This window comes from Meles meles, chromosome 2, assembly GCF_922984935.1.
Source record: "Meles meles chromosome 2, mMelMel3.1 paternal haplotype, whole genome shotgun sequence".
Classification (NCBI taxonomy): domain Eukaryota; kingdom Metazoa; phylum Chordata; class Mammalia; order Carnivora; family Mustelidae; genus Meles; species Meles meles.
The window spans coordinates 154,705,955-154,723,329 of NC_060067.1; the positions used below are offsets into that span (position 1 = coordinate 154,705,955).

The 17,375-nt window shown below is 40.3% G+C and overlaps 1 protein-coding gene across 10 annotated transcripts in view; it reads left to right on the forward strand.

The window, feature by feature from the left end:
* The window catches only part of MSRA (methionine sulfoxide reductase A), a 435,929-nt gene that overhangs the window by 321,413 nt on the left and 97,141 nt on the right, over nt 1-17,375 (forward strand). For all 10 annotated transcript variants that reach the window (XM_045997942.1, XM_045997943.1, XM_045997941.1 and 7 more), the window contains one exon: nt 4,609-4,715. In XM_045997942.1, coding sequence (XP_045853898.1) covers nt 4,609-4,715 — 107 coding nt within the window. The remainder of the gene's footprint in view (nt 1-4,608; nt 4,716-17,375) is intronic.

A 17,375-nucleotide genomic window follows, 5' to 3' on the forward strand; every position in this document is an offset into this window, starting at 1 on the left:
CTGTTTCCAAATTTCAAGCTCCCATCCACTTAATAAGCCTCTTCATCAGTTAAACAAAAGGTACATGCATTGGAATCAACTAAGCACATACACAAATAGGTGGAAATGTGCATATGGTTTTGTTTTAAGATATTAATACCTTCTCATTGGGGTGAATTTTGATGGAAAAAAAATTCAATCAAATTAACATTGTTATTCATGAATATAACAGAGGGTTAATGCCTTATCCAGCATTACTCAAAATTCAAGGATATCTGAATAAAGACTGATGTTTTCTCTCTATCCCCTACTGTATCTTTTAAACATTTTCTTGTCTTCTTTCCAGACAGGCAGAGGTTTAGCCAGAGTGACGAAGAGTGTGATTGGTTCTGACTTGAGGAGCTGTCAGTTTTGTTAGAATATCCAAGAAGTGTTGGGATCGGAAGGTCAAGGCTATAAATTCAAATCTGTAAGACTTGAAGATGGTGGCTATAACAATGTGAATAATTCTCATCTTTCCAATTGATGGAAAGTCATTTTGGGTTGGTGCAAGGGGAGAGGTGCAAGGAGTCTGGGACAGAGCTGTGGATAATGCCCACTATGTTACTTCTCTTTATAGCTGTCCAGGGTGAGCTGGGGACAGCTCAAGTCTGTACAAAGAAGACAAAGACAACAGTGACAGCAACCCTATCAGTATTATAGTATAACAATTAGAAGATGATCAAATTAGAATTTAATTCAAGGGAATCATGGCTTTAGGGAAGGGTTCATAAATCCCCATCCCAGATTGTAGTAGTTATACCCCACAATTGCATAAAGAATCATGGTTGTTTTTTATAGAAATACACTGCCTTATATACTTGCCTAGAAATGACAGTCATATGTATCTTTTCTGCCCAACCACACAATTTTGTGAAACCTCTCAGATATTTCTACCCCTTAGGTTGTCCTGTCACTACAAGAGAGGCTATGAATGTAGATGTAAATCTGGAGGTTTTATTGTGCACTCTTCTACCAGACTATTGGACAATTTCCTTGGAATGATTATTAATTATTCCCATCTTGTTTGCTAAAAAAGTTAGTTTTTATTCATAAGCAGCAGTTTCTCATAATCCTATGATAGGTCAAGGACCTTCATCCAAACACAGAGATATTTATGTCTTCTGTACAAGGCATATGGAATCTTAGCAAAATTTGTTGAAAAGTATAAATAAATAACACCTGCCTGTTCTCTTTAACTCACATGCTAGTTCATCTTCCAAAAAAAAAAGGGAACTTGAATAGGTGTAAACAACTCCACATAGAGACCCTACTGTTCTGCATCTTGTACCAAATGGAGATGAGGCAGATTTTCCTGAAAATCAGCCATCCAGCAATCTTGAGGATGTGTGTCTTAGAGAATGTTTTCAGAGGGAACAGTAATACTACTATCACATCATTGTGCACAAAAGGATGCAAAGTAGTCACTCAAGAAAAGCCTTACTTTTAAGTGAAAGAGTGAACATTGAAAAAGATAAAGAAAAAAATATTGCCAAAGTGCCATTCTGGAAGCATATTTCTCCAGTTTCTTAAATTACACTGAAATGTGAGCTCTGTGAAGGTAGGGTTTGCTTTTATTCGTTGCTGTATCCTTAGCACCTGGCAAAGTATTTGGCACATATTAAGTGCTTAATAAATATACTATTAAAATACCTATATAGTATATGCTATAAATAATATTTGTGCTGTAATAATACATATTGTACATTATCATAATATTATGGTACTTAAGTGAACACATAACTTATACAGAAATGAAATAGATATTCTAATTTGGTACTATACAGTGCTAATTTGGTATTATACAGTGTTTATTGGAGACATGGGCTGGTTTATTTTTATTATGTATTATTAAATTAATATTTTGGTGTCACTGGTATTGGCTGTTTAAGCCGCTAATTAGTTTCTGGTCCCCATGTGATCTTTGTGTGTCAGGGTGGGGATGGGACTCTGAAGGTGGGAAAATGGAATTTCTAGGAAGTCAAACAATCTGGGATGTGAACAAATAGGTACCAAAACACCGTTTCACTGTATGCACAAGTACACATGCACACACCAGAGCTAGCCTATGATTTGACACTAAATCCTACTAGTTTGTTATTTAAACCTCTATTTTTATTTATTTTTTTTTAAAGATTTTATTTATTTAATTGACAGAGAGAGAGATCACAAGCAGGCAGAGAGGCAGGCAGAGAGAGAGGAGGAAGCAGGCTCCCTGCGGAGCAGAGAGCCCGATGCGGGGCTCGATCCCAGGACCCTGAGATCATGACCCGAGCCGAAGGCAGCGGCCTAATCCACTGAGCCACCCAGGTGCCCCTAAACCTCTAGTTTTAGACTCTAGTTTTGATCATGAATTCTAGCTTGTCAATTGATTAACTGACATAGTGAACCTTTGGTGTCTTTAGCTACTGCACTACCCTCTACTAGTCAGACATATTAGCTCACTGGTAGCTTTTTCCTAGAGCTCTTAAGAAGGATTATTTTATCTACATTTAAATTTATATTTTCATTTAAAGGTAAAAAGCACTTTGATTGATTGATTTGCACTCTAGTACTGATTGCAGGGCCTTGGATCATGAGATATAAACTTATATGTCCTTCATACAATGAATATTGGTGGAAGGGTATCCATCTGTCTGATGCTAAACCAGGTCCCATGGTTGTAAGGCTTTGCCCCCTGGAAGGCTCACAGATGAGGAAGAGGGACAACCACATAATAACAATGCAGTACGGTAAAATCTCTAAGAGAGAGACCTGCCCAAAGGGGTCAGTGATTGTCACAGCTTTAAGGAGCACTCGGGAAAGTTTACGTGGAGTGAAGATGCTTGAACTAAGTCTTAAATAGGAGGAGTTCAGTAAAAAGTGTGTGCCTCCTGGAGGGATGGGGTTGGAGGTGGAGGGAGTACTGTACATTGGGTACCTCAGGAATGTTAGTTTGGAAGATTCAGGTTTTCCTTACTGCATTATTGGAGTTAAAATTGTTGCTGGTGGATTATAAAGAATCTTGAAAATATCTGAGCAGACTCTAAACCCTAGCTACTCAAAGTGCAGTCTGGTGGTCAGCACCACTCATGGGCAGTTTAGAAATGCAGACTCTTACTCAGGCTCACCCCAGACCTACAGAACCAGAATCTGCATTTTAACAACATCCCCAGGTAATTCACATGGATGTTAACATCTGAAAATACAAAGCTGTTCTTTCTGGAAGATTATATCTTCTATTGGAGGAGTCTTGGGGCACTTGCTAAAACTGAAGTTGATTCTTGAATGATGCAGTAAACGCGTGTGAGTTTCCTTTGACCACAGCATGGAGATCTATAGGAGATCTATCTTAAGCCTGTGCCTGTTTAACTTTGGGGATGAAATTATATAGTTAGAAATTGATTGGGATATATAGTTTAGCAGCTGTGACTGGGCTAACTGTAAGGCTCAGGTTTTCCCTTAATTGGGTGGATGACCTTAGGCAAGCTCTTCAAACTCACTGAATATCATTATTTAGTCATTTATAGGCACCTCCTCTGTGCCAACCAGTATGGCAGGTGCTTACCCATATATAATCCCATCTCCTTATTTACTATGTGAGGGACCACAGCACATGCCACACAGAGTGTCTCATTAAGATCCAAAGAAATAATGGACAATCCAGTGCTTTACAAGTGAAAGCTAGAGCAGGTTATGATTTAAATATCTGCATAGAAAAATACATATTTGTAGAGTATCTACTGTGATCTAAGACCTATGAGAAATTTACCTAAGTTCAAACATACCTGTTGTAATTAAAATAAACAAAGCAAAACAGATATATTTTGTGCTTATTTAAGGAGAGTGGTGTCAAGATGAAATGAAAACAAGCACTTAGCAGTATATGCACCCCTGTGTTTATTGCAGCACTATTCATAATAGCCAAGATATGGAAACAATGTTAAATGTCTGTTGATGAATGAATGGAAAAAGGAGATGTGGGGTGTGTGTGTGTGTGTGTGCGCGCGCGTGTGTATGTGTGTATGAGAATATTACTCAGCCATAAAAAAGAATGAAATCTTGCCATTTGTGACAACATGGATAGACCTAGAGGATATTATGCTAAGTGAAATAAGTAAAACAGAGAAAAACAAATTTGCATATTTGTGGAATCTAAAAAATAAAACTAACTAACTAACAAAATGTAGAAGCAGACCCATAAATACAGAGAACAAACTGATGGTTCCCAGAGGGGAGGGGTTGTGGGGATGGGTGAAAAAGAGTAAGAAGAGTTGGAGGTATAAACTCCCAGTTATGGAATGAATAAGTCACAGGAATAAAAGGCCTAGCACAGGGAATATAGTCAAAGGTGTCATAATAGCATTGTAAGGTGATAGATGGTAGTTATACTTGTGGTGAGTGTAGCCTAAGGTAAGACTTGTCAAATCACTAAGTTGTACACCTGAAACAAATATAACATTGTGTGTCAACCATACTTCAATTGAAAAAAATAAAAATAAAAACAAAACCAACCAAGCAACTTAGCAGCACATGAATAATAGAAAACTTGTGACACTGGCCTTGTTGCTTGGTCCACTCCAGTAATCTTTCTGCTTTCCACTTTCCCAGGCATGCGACAAGGCAATGACCATGGCACTCAGTACCGCTCAGCCATCTATCCAACCTCTACTGAGCACATGGATGTAGCCCTGAGGTCCAAAGAAGACTACCAGAAGGTAAGGTCCCCTCTTGCTCCTGGACTCCCTCTGGTGGCCCCTACCAGTCAGACCCCACCTGTAGAAGGAGAATCTGGTTGTTTTCAGCGGGCACTGTGTCCATTTATAGTTTTGGAAATATCTGTCAGCTTCTGCTCCATAAATATGCTAAATGAGATTTTAGGAATAGGCCTTTGTGTATTTCTTGTGAAAGTCATCTCATCCACATGGATGTGTATCTTGACATAGAGCCTTCTATTTCTCCTTGCCTCTCTTTCACTAAATCTCACTTTTTTCTTCCTTCTTTGTATAGTACTTTGTTCAGGTTGCCATAACAAAGTACCGCAGACTGGCAGCTTAAACAACAGAAATGCATTGTCTCATGTTTCTGGAGGCTGGAATTTCAAAATCAAGGTGCTGGCTCTGCTTGACTCATGGTTCCTTTTGAGGCTTGCCACAGAAGGTTCTGGCCCAGGCCCCTCTCTTGGGGCTTGTAGATAGCTGCCTTCTCATTGTGTCTTTTTTAACATCTTCTTCCCTCTAGTCAGTTTTTGTGTCAAAATTTCTCTTTGTTATGACAACTTCAGTCATAGTAGATTACAGTCCAACCTAATGACCGCATTTTAACTTGATTACCTCTGTAAAGATGCTATCTCCAAATAATCTCACGTTCTGTGATACTGGGGAGTTGAGATTCCAACCTACATTTTTTGGAGTACACGGTTCAACCCAGAATACTCACTGTATCTTGCTAGTAACAGTGGTTTGAATTATAATAAAAATACTTCTTAGAAATACAGATATAATAGCATGAAATAATTATTTTTACTATTATCTTGTATTATATATAAAAGTCTTCAATAGAGCTTTGGTTCTTTTAAAAATAACTTGCATTGCTTTAATTTTTAGAACTTTGTGATAATGTTTAAATTTTAATTATTATTATATTTCCTGACTTAAATTTAAGCTTAACAATAGAGCCAGTAGCTACTATAATGCTGATCTATTTTGGATTTATGAAAAAAGTCTGATATTTAATAGTTCCCAGCAGTCTGTGGGTTCTCCATCTCCATCTCCATCTCCATCTCCATCTCCATCTCCATGATATCCTCCATGGGTGCCAGAGATGGCAGTGAGGAGGAGACCAAGACAAGAGTGTTATCTACTGATAAGAAGTAGTAGGGCATGAAGTTCATGGGCTGTTCAACTCTAAAAAGCAGAGAGGGCTAGAGGAAATGCTGATAGAGCACCATTTTTTCTCAGCACACCCCCTCCCTTCAGGGCTGTGATGTCTACTTAGGTGCTAATAGTAAGCAGCCTCTGGGTTGGCTCTTATGGTTTCTGCCCTTGTGTAAACCCCTCTCCTTGAGTATGCGCTGGATTTAATGACTCACTCCCCATGAATGACAGCAGTGGTGGGATGTTACTTTGAGATGAGTTTATTAAAAGATTGTGGTTTCCATAGTAGGGGCCCTCTCTTCTTGTCCCTTGGATCACTTGCCCTGGAGGAAACCAATTGCCATGTTGTGAGGTAGCCCCTGTGTAAAGGTTCATGTGGCAAGGGATGAAGGCCTCCAAGAACCACATGAGCAAGCTTGGAAGCCCCTCACCCCTACTCAAGCTTTCAGATGAGTCTGCAACCCCAGCTGACAGTTTGACTACAACCCCATGAAAGGCCTCAAGTGAGAGGTGCTGAGCTAAGTGGTCCTACAGAAACCACAAGATAGCATTTATTGTTAAAGCTATAAAACTTTAGGGTAATTGGAGTATATTTGTATTACCATTCTCAAAAGCTTTACACTGTAAATCTCGTGTCTCTGTTCATCATGACTTTTCATGACAACTTCAGGAAGTTGATAATGATGGGCTCACCTGGGCATATGTGGTGATGGTTAAGCACATGTCCTCCAGCACCAAATTGTCTCAATTCATATGTCAGCTAAGTAACTTTTTATCAACTACCTGACACTTAGAAAACTCTCTCATTAAACTCACACAAACCTGTAAGGAGAGAGACCTCATTATTATCCCTGTATTTCAGATGCTCAGAGTCACAAGGTTAAGTTTGTAGAGTAACTGGGGTTACAGAAAAAAAAAAAAAAGTCCAGACTTAGGGCAATGAGTTGGAGAGCTGATGCAGGACTCTGGGCAAGAAATAATGGAAGCCTTATCTAGGGTGCTGCCAGTCTGCATGGAATGAAGGGATATTTAGGAAGTAAAAGTAATAGAATTTGGAACTTACTGGAAGTGGAGAAAAAAGGAGAGGGAAGAATCCAGGGTGATTTGTACGTTTTTGGCTTGCAATGTTTTGTGTGATGGTCCAAGGCAGATTTGTGGCAAAAGGTAAGTTAAGTCTGGAAATGTGGGGTTTAAGGGACCTATGACCTGGGCATCTGAATGATTGTTAGGAAGAGATGTGGGCTGTTTCTTCCTTGCAGGCAGGGTTGTTGTGACTGTTGACTCGGTTAATGCTTGTAAGGCACAGGGCCTAGCACATAGTGTTCCACAAATGGTAGCCCTTATTCTTGGGAGTTGTATTTAGTAAATGAAGTCCTATTTGCTGATACAGTCACTTGGGAAAAATGATAAGAGATGAGAAGAAAAGGCTCATCACCTATGGAACACCAGCATTTGAGAGGTGGGTAGGGAAGTGCCTACACCAGGCAAGATGCTGTGCTAAGCTCAGCAGAGCTTCAGCCCCAAGCAAGAACTGAAAAATCACTTCTCTTTGGTTTAATCTCACTATATTTAATTATAAAGACAATGTGAGTAATGAATAATACAGAAAATGACATGTGATTAATGCTATATATAAATTACCTAGTGTTATGATCCAGTCTCTTAAGGTACCAACAGTTATTCTAAGAGATTGGAGAAGGATGTTGTCTCTCTAGAATATGACCAAAGGAGATGACATTCTGGTGTTCACAATGAGCATTTTAAGTTCAAAAGTCAGTGTCTTCCATATGACGATGAAGAGGCTAACTTATACCTAATTTTTTGACTTCTATCCCACTATAGTTTCTTACCATTTGCACTGAGTGGAACCCATGTTGATTTTAGATAACTGATACACACAGGAATGAAAATTTAGGCATTAAATGTAATTAACTGTTTTAATAATTTCTCCATTATTTTTATTGATTTGGGGGATGTTAATCTCATACTCTAGATAGTTGTTTTAACCAAATACTTTTTGGGTTTTCGTACCTAAGTATGTTGAAATTAAATACATACATACATACACATGGTTTTGCTTGATTTTTAAAAGTAAAGTCTTTTCTGCCATAAAGATTGGGGTGTCCTCTGCCCCCAGTATCCAAATATCCATGGCTGTTAATGTAACCACACATAAGTGCTTTATTACTGGGCGCCTGGGTGGCTCAGTGGGTTGAGCCTCTGCCTTCGGCTCGGGTCATGATCTCAGGGTCCTGGGATCGAGCCCCACATTGGACTCCCTGCTCAGCAGGGAGCCAGCTTCCCTGTCTTTCTCTAACTGCCTCTCTGCCTACTTGATCTCTGTCTGTCAAATAAATAAATAAGTAAATCTTTTTAAAAAGTGCTTTATTACCAACTCAGAGCACAAATACTCTTGTATTTCTTTTATTTTACCACATAAATGAAAACGGCCCTCCATTCCCCTGATAGGTGAGTGGTAAGTCTGGTGTTGGGTCTCCTGGCTAACTGACTAAAATCCTGAGTCCTGACTTCAGAGTGGCACCTCCAGTACAACTTTCTGTCATGGTGGCCGTGGTCTCTTCTGCCCTTTCTGATATAGTAGCCACTGGCCACCTTCTGGCCATTGAACATTGAAACGTGGCTAATGCAACTGAGTGGTGGAGTTTTTTATCATATTTTAATTAATTTAATTGTCTATTTAAATAGCTACATTTGGCTAGTGGCTACCTGATTAGACAGCATAGGGTTCCATAAGGGGGGTGTGTACCCATGTTGCAGCAGGCACGGGGCATGTTAGTCTGCCGTCCTGGGCTGGGACACTCAAGATTCCAAGCCTTCTACTCGTGTTGGCTTCTGGCAAGAGCATGGGGCCACCATAGAGCACAGTCCTTGTGGCCATCAGAGGTGCTGCACCAGGAACTGCTCCCCTGCTTTCTTTTCTCTAGATATGCAGCTTAAAGGTCAAGTAGTTTTCCTTTCAGTCACCAGTAGAAAGAGCTTAATGCTGAAAGACACAGTCCAAGGGACCCTTGGTGAGCTCAGTCAAGTGCAGAGGGGTCTTACGTTCTTGATACAGTCTTTGCTAAGGAGACCTGGGTCAGGATTTATCTTTCTGTCCCACCTTGAGCACCAGGTACTACTGTCTCCTACCCTCCTTTGCAGATCCATATCATGAGAGGACAAGTCATTTTCCTTTTCTAGAACCAAAGAACAAAGTCCTGCCTTTTTTCATCTTCCCTAGTGAGCAGTAGGGCTAACTGTGCCATTGCACAGGGGTGACTACTATCACTTTTATCTTAGTCCAGGTCCCATGGAAAGCAGAGCCTATGACAAAGACTTGTGTGTGAGGGCTTAACTTGGGAGTGTGGTGCCATGGAGTGAGGAGGCAGGGGTAAAGGACATGGAAAAGGAAGGAGGGAGAGTGAATATACGTTGGTCTGTCCTATCAGTGATAGATTGTTTGGTCCTTCTGAAATGACCAGTCATTCTGGGAGAAGAAGGGAAACCCATGTCTAATGAATGCCATTCCCCGTGGGTTCATTCTGTGCTTCTGGGTGGCACTGTGAGGACTTAGGAGACTGTGTCCCTGCAGCAGGAGGCAGGAGGCACACGGCATGGGTGTGAAGTGTAGGGTTGCACCCGCATAAAGCTAACCAGAGTCCATACAGAGCAGAGCACTGCAGCGGTGGCTGGAGGAGAGAAAGGTGAGGCTGAGAGGATCTAAGTTGATGCACAAGAGGCGGCTGATGTAACCTTCTGCAAAGCGTCCTTGACACCCCTGCCCTATCCCTTCCAGGCAGCCTACTGACTCCAGTGCCTCAAGGATGATCTACCAGAATTTAGTGACTTTCTGGTGCCTCTTCTAGAGCAGAGAAAGACAAGGACAAGTTTATTTTTTAGCAGACATCCTGCTGTAACCAGATAGTTAAATAATACACCATTGCATGTGTAGTTTAGATATTTACAGATAGTATATATGTAGCTACATAATAATAATGATAATGATGATAGCACAAGAACACCAGAGCAGCCTGAGAGCTTATGACATGCTAATTACTATTTTAAGCCCCTTATATAAATAAAATCATTTCTTTATCTCTGACTATATTTATCTATATACATGTATAGGTATAATGAATTAGATGGAGGTATGTATGTTATCTCTCTGTTTATTTATGTAAAATTATGTGCATTCAGGTGTTCCTTGTTTCAAAAGTTGAAAAATTTCTAACCATCCATTCAATTGATATAATTGATAATATACACACCAAAAAAATTCAATAATTTGCAATGCCAATGAGAGGTGATATAAGTAGCTTTTACACCATAAACAAGTTGATCTGTGCTTCTGCATCTACCTTAAAAAAATACCTTAATAATGTTTCTAATAGATGCCACAAAGTAGGGAGAGTTCCGATATCACCAGTCGCCTTAACAGGTAAGGAGAGGAGATGGGGAAGCTGAAGAGGTGATTCCTGGAGTGGACTTTCCTAGGTTTTCTACCTAGGGCAGGCTTGCACAAATTCCTGAAACCACAGAAGTGTTTAATCTAGGGAGAGTCATTTCTTAACAATACTAGATTTAGGTCTAGGACCTCGTAATCTTCTCACAAACATATAGATTTATTTCTAAGAGTGGGAGATTCTGTAGATAATTCCTTCCATGTATTTTGTATATACTAATTTGCCCGTTAAGAGTTGGCATTTCTGGCCCTGTCATTACAGTCTGGGAATTCATCTTGAGCCCTGGTGGGACCCCTATGCACTAACTGTAACATTGACTTGTTACTAATTTAGTAGTCTCCACTAGTTTGCCCCCAGTGACCCCCTAGTAACCAGCTTCTTCAGCAACTTCTCTGTACATGGAGTTGAGAGTGACAGTATTGCTTACCACGGAGCAGCCATTTGAACGTAAAATTAGCTGATTTTATCACAGGGACCAATTGTTGAGCTAATTAGATGTGCAGTACTGCTGATGAGCCAGAAACCCAAAGTGATTTTCCATCTAAACTGTGGTTTTCTGCAAAGTTGGCTGGGTGGTAGATACCAGGCTCACCAACAACTTTAGGAAAGAAAAAATGGCTGAAGAAGTTTGCTAATTTTTATTTAGATTAAAGGAGGCCGAAAGACCTCATAGAAGAAGATCAGAGTGAAAATTAAACCTCATACTGGGTTCATTGACCTTGGAAGTGCTGGATTCTGTTCACAGAATATGACAGCTACATCATGTCTTGATGAGCTAGAGACTTTGCACAACATGCGGGCGTATTTTTGACTTTGGACAAAGACTTTGTAATCTTAACTGCATTTTCATATTTTTTTCCTGAGTTTTGTTATGGAATTATTTGCTTATGGTATTAATTGGAGGAGACAATCAAATGTATTATTAATTGCCTTTGGATTATCAACTGTAGACAGTTTACCTTCCAAGTGAACCTGTCATGATGTTTTCTAATATTCTAATATTCACCTCTGGGAGGGGAGGTGGGTGTTCAGATATGATTCTTATATACTGAAAATGCAACTCTTCCTCTTTTAGGAATCAAATGTTTTGATTACTGTTAGATCTTCTTTCTTGAAATCTGATAGAGAATTACTAAGTCTGAAGATAGTTCTCCTGATCACATGATGTATCTCCTTCCCAACTCCTCAAAACTTCATGAACAGACACAACATTTCCTTTGGATAACCTTTTTGGGTGAATGCTAAATTATCCACCATGTCCCAAATATAAAATAGTGTTTTAAAATCTGTCTCTATCAGTCTCCCCGTCTGTTCGTTCATCCACCCACCCATCCATTCATCTGTATCTTCAACATCGCTATAATCTCCAAGTATTTACCATATTTTATCTTAAATTTCAGTTATCTAACAGACTGTCATCTGTCATCTATACTCTATATAGTGTCATTTTAAAGTACCCAAAGTGAAAGATTAAAAACAGTATACAGTACAAATGGCTAACAGACACATGAAAAATTGTTCATGATCATTAGCCATCAGGGAGATTCAAATCAAAATCGCATTGAGATACCACCTTACACCAGTTAGAATGGCCAAAATCCACAAGACAGTAAACAAGTGTTGGAGAGGATGTAGAGAAAGGGGAACCCTTTTACACTGTTGGTGGGAGTGCAAGTTGGTGCAGCTACTTTGGAAAACAGTGTGGAGATTCCTTAAGAAATTAAAAATAGAGCTACCGTATGACCCTGCAATTGCAGTACTGGATATTTACTCCAAAGATACAGATGTAGTGAAAAGAAGGGCCATCTGTACCCCAATGTGCATAACAGCAATGTCTACAGTTGCCAAACTGTGGAAGGAACCAAGATGCCCTTCAACAGATAAATGGATAAAGAAGATATGGCCCATATATACAATGGAGTATGATGCCTCCATTAGAAAGGATGAATACCCAACTTTTGTATCAACATGGATGGGACTGGAGGAGACTATGCTGAGTGAAATAAGTCAAGCAGAGAGAGTCAATTGTCATATGGTTTCACTTATTTGGGGAGCATAAGGAATAACATGGAGGACATTGAGAGATGGAGAGGAAAAGTGAGATGGAGGAATTCGGAGGAGGAGATGAACCATGAGAGACTGTGGACTCTGAGAAACAAGCTGAGGGTTTGGAAGGGAAGGGGTGAGCCTGGTGGTGGGTATTAAGAAGGGCACATGTTTCATGGAGCAGTGGGTGTGGTGCATAAACAATGAATTTTGGAACACTGAAAAAAAAACAGTATATAGCGATTGGATCATAACATTTTTTAGAAGTGCTTCAGCTTTGATTATTTAATTTTCTTCCCCAAATTTTAAATTCGTTCTAGAATTTTGTTCAGTTTTGATTATTTAGCTTTCTTCCCAAAACCCTTAGATTGGAGCTAGAGAGGCAGACTCCCCATGCCCTGCAATTAAGCCCTGGCAAATTTTGGTTTGGCTGCTCATTGTGTGTGCATGTGTGAGAGAGAGAGGGAGAGAGAGATTTCATTTCCAAATAACCTACCTACCTGTGCTACTACAGATCCCCATATTCTACTGCCTGCCTTGTTAATTCTCTTTACTTATCAACATATTTCCTAAACTGGAACCTTTATTCCCATCCCTTCCCTCTTCCATAAATAAGCCCCACAACTCCCCCAGCCACCACCACCATTTTGGCCTTCCCAGCTCTCCTCTTTTAACTTATTCAAGCAAGATCCCTAGGAGTCATCACTGATTGACCTTTTCCCTTACTTCTCCCCTCCAGTTAATCGGATTAACCTAGATTCTGCTTTTCCAGTACGTCTCCACTGTGCCTAAGTCTCTCTCATTTTCATGTTCATTGTCATAGTCCAGGCTACCATTATCTGTTCCTACACCACTAGGCTGTGTCCACTACCATCTGCCCACACGGGGCAGCCAGAGCAACATCCTAAATCTAATTCCAGTCGTGTCCTTGTCCTGCATCAAACTCACCCATGGCTTCCCGCTACATTTAGAATGAAATCCCAACTCCTTATCATGGCTTACAAGGTTCCAAATAGTCATTTTCCCATCATCCCATAAGACATCTTCTAGTTAGAGGGCGTAATTATTATGATATATCCAAGAACTAACGTGTAATTCTTGCTCAGAGCTCCAAACCTTCAAATAAATCTCAAGAACTTCTAGAGGTCTGGGGACTCAGGGTAAGAACCACAGTCACTCAGAGAAAATTGTACATGTGCAGTGAACATCATAATGAATGCTTTTATGCTTCTTTGTATTTCAAAGTTAAGTCTTACTCAGACACTCTGTTGCCACAAAGAGACGGATTTTGGAGGTTTGAGGAATTGCTGCTTTGTCTAGTATGTGTTATATACCAGGAGGAAGTCATTATTGAGTTAACCACAGTGTTCTTGACCCCAGAGCAAACTCCCCTGACAGAAGAAATTGCTCAGTGTCACAAGCATAAAACACCATTTTGGTAAGATTAAGTCAGTAGTTGGTGCATGAAACTGTCTTCCTTTTTCTCATTTGCCACATCTGATTTTTTTGTCCCTCTCTTAATTACAAATGGTTACTGCAGCTAATGACCACGAATTTGGTGCCTCAAAACAACAGAAATTCATCTTCTCATAGTTTTGGGGGCCAGAAGTCCAAAATCAGCTTCATTAGGCCAAAATTAAGATTCAGCTGGGCTGTGTTCCCTCTAGAAGCTCTAGGGGAGAATCTGTTCTTGACTCTACTACTTTTAGATTGTGGCTAGAGAGGCAGACTCCCCAGCATTCCTTGACATGTGGCTACATCACTCCGTTTTCTGCCCCAATGGTCACATTACTTCCTCCTCTTCTGTGTGTCTAACCTCCCTCTGCCTCTATCTTATAAAGACACGTGTGATTGCATTTAGAGTCCACCTGATAATCCAACATAATCTTCCTGTCTCAAGATCCTTAATTCTTATTTGTGAAATCTTCACCACATAAAATAACCTCCACATGTTCCAGTGATCAGGACATCGAAATTCCAGGGACACTACTATTCAGCCTTCCACAGTCTCCAGACCTGGTTTCCAGACAACCACGGCCACATGTCTAGCCTCCAGTGGGTCCTGAAACTGGGAGTTCTCTTCTGGGCTGTTCAGAAGGGGCAGGCCATGCTCACTGAGTGGGTACCCATGTGGGTTCTTCTGGATCCCAGGGCTAAACACAGAGCACACTTCATTCTCCAGAGCAGATGAGACTTGATCTCCTCTTCCTTGAGATCCTTGTCTATTTTTTTTTAAAGATTTATTTATTTGACGAGAGAGATCACGAGTCAGCAGAGAGGCAGGCAGAGAGAGAGGAGGAAGCAGGCTCCCCACCAAGCAGAGAGCCCGATGTGGGGCTCGATCCCAGGACCCTGAGATCATGACCTGAGCTGAAGGCAGAGGCTTAACCCACTGAGCCACCCAGGTGCCCCTCCTTGTCTATTTTTGAAGGAAGGTAGAAATTTGTGTAAGCTTTTCCCCTTTCAAATGTATACACCTTCAAAAAAGACCCAACTTCACCCCTATACTACTTTACAGAATAAAGTAGCATACCAAAAATAACAATGGAAAAAAAAATCCTAACTGCTAGATTTTGGGGCTGCTTAGAGGAGAAAATTGTCTCTGTGTGTAATCAAAATAACATTTGAATGTTGGCAAGAATGTTCTAGTACTCTCAGTCACTTACCGCTTATGAGTCCTTGACTTCTCTGGTCTTCATTTTAAATTATCTAACAAAATTTCCTCAAAGGTTTATTGTAACAATTAAATGAGACTTTATATATATGTAAAATGTCCCTTTTTTAGACTGAATATTTATATAAATACATTAATACATACATACTAGCATACATACATATATTTAAATATTTTGCTTATTTACTTGAGAGAGAGCGAGCTTGCTAAAGTGGGGGGAGGGCAGAGGGAGAGAGAATCTCAAGCAGACTCCCTGCTGAACACAGAGCCTGACACGGAACTTGATCTCACAACGCCGAGATCATGAGCTAAGCTGAAACGAAGAGTTGAATACTTAATCAACTGAACCACCCAGCTGCCCCAGCTAACATATATTAATTGAAGCTGAGCTCTTTCAGTTTTCTAATCCAGAAAGCAGTTTTAATTATACCAGCTCAACTGAGAGAAATTAGACATACTCAGTAAATATCCAGTTATGCTATAATCATCATCCCATAACTGGATCTGACAAGTCCCTACCAGGAGGTTCATATCCTTTGTGTTTCCTTGTAAGCATCTATAGGCTGAAAATTTGAAAATGTCCTTCCTTCCTTTGACCCCCATCTTCCTTCGGAAATTAATATGTTAATTACCTTATCAAATATTAATTCTGTGCTGATTAGTTGCCAGACTCACATTATAATTGTTTCAAACACAGCTATCTAAAGAAGGATCTCATGAAGTTTGTTGTCATCAATTATGCTATACACAGTCATAAAAGCCCACATGTCATAAATGCTCTTTCTTGGAGAACATTCCATCTTCCTTGGAGCACATTCTATAGCAACTGTCCTGACATTAAACTCTTTGAGGGCTTCTGGTCCTCCTTGTTTCCCCTGAGGCTTGGTACCATCCTTGGCACCTAACAGATTATCAGCAAATATTTGTTGCCTTGGACAGAAAATATGGAGCAGGATAAAGGAGCCCACTGTTACCCCCTTAGTATGGGCTGAATCTTTGTATTTCCCAGAATTTATATTTTTGAAGCACTAACCTCCCAGGGTGTTGGAATTTGGAGATGGGGCTCTGAGGGGCAATTAGGATTAGATGAGGTCATGAAGGTGGAGCCCCCACGATGGGATTAGTGTCCTTATAAGAAGCTACACCAGAAAGCTCTCTCTCCACATGCACACAAAGAAGAGGACACGTAAGCACACAGTGAGATGATAGTTATCTCTAAGTCATGAGAATAGTCCTCACAATAAAATCCACTCTGCTGGCACCTCCATTTGGGGCTTCCCAGCCCTAGAACTGTGAGAAATAAAGGTCAACACTGACAAAGTCATCATGGAGGGGTGGGAGGAATCACAACATGGGATGAGAACACCTGGCCCTGACCCTGCTCTACCTTTTACCAACCATGACCTTGACCTTGGACAAGTCTTTACAGCTCTAGTTCCTTGTTTATAAAATGGGGAAAATAAGAACAAAACTCTATAAATCTTAAGTTTTCAGTGCTTTGTGCCATATTACACAGGTGACCCTCGTCCTGACATGACCCTCGTCGTTCAGGATCTGTTCTTCTACAGGCCTTAGGAAGGCACTGAGCTCAGAGGGCTTCATTCGCTTTCCCAAGGTGACCTGATAGTCCATTTAGAGTTACAGGCCTTTGACTCTGAATTCCATATGCTTTGCCCAAATGTTGTGTGGGGGTATTCGATAATCGTCAAGCATTTTATAAATATTGGGATTTCATGGGGTGACTCCGGACACAAGGCTGTTTGCAGTGACTCCATCTTGCTTTTCCCAAGGCCCTCAAATTTCAAGCCATTGTGAAAATACAGGATCAGGGAATCTTCCTTTCTGTCATGACTTGAGAAAATGTCAGGATTATTTCTTGGATAGGTTATTCTTGGGTAAAAGTATCCCGACTCACTCGGTCTATTGTATGCTCTCTGCTGCCAGGTTAAAACCAGTAACCACACTACAAGATTCTGCTGTCACAGACACCAAAAACCATTCATCTGCATCAAAGAACCCTGAGTAGATATGGGGAAATGTCAGTTGATATTTTATGGTTTGGGCATTAATCAGTTGTTGTTGCCCTTCTTTTAAAATTTGTGCTATTGTTTAAAGTGTGGAGTTACAGGTTTTCAATGTCCACGGAAAGACCCTGCATAATTCGTTCACTTACCTTAGGCAAAGAGTAAAATCCCCCTTTGTGTGCCTAGCCGTAAAGATGAATTTCATCTTAGACCGTCTTGTGGCTTTGTAGTTATCATTACAGGTATTATTATGAACTCTTAATAAGAACTCATGAAATAAATGTTTTAAAGATGC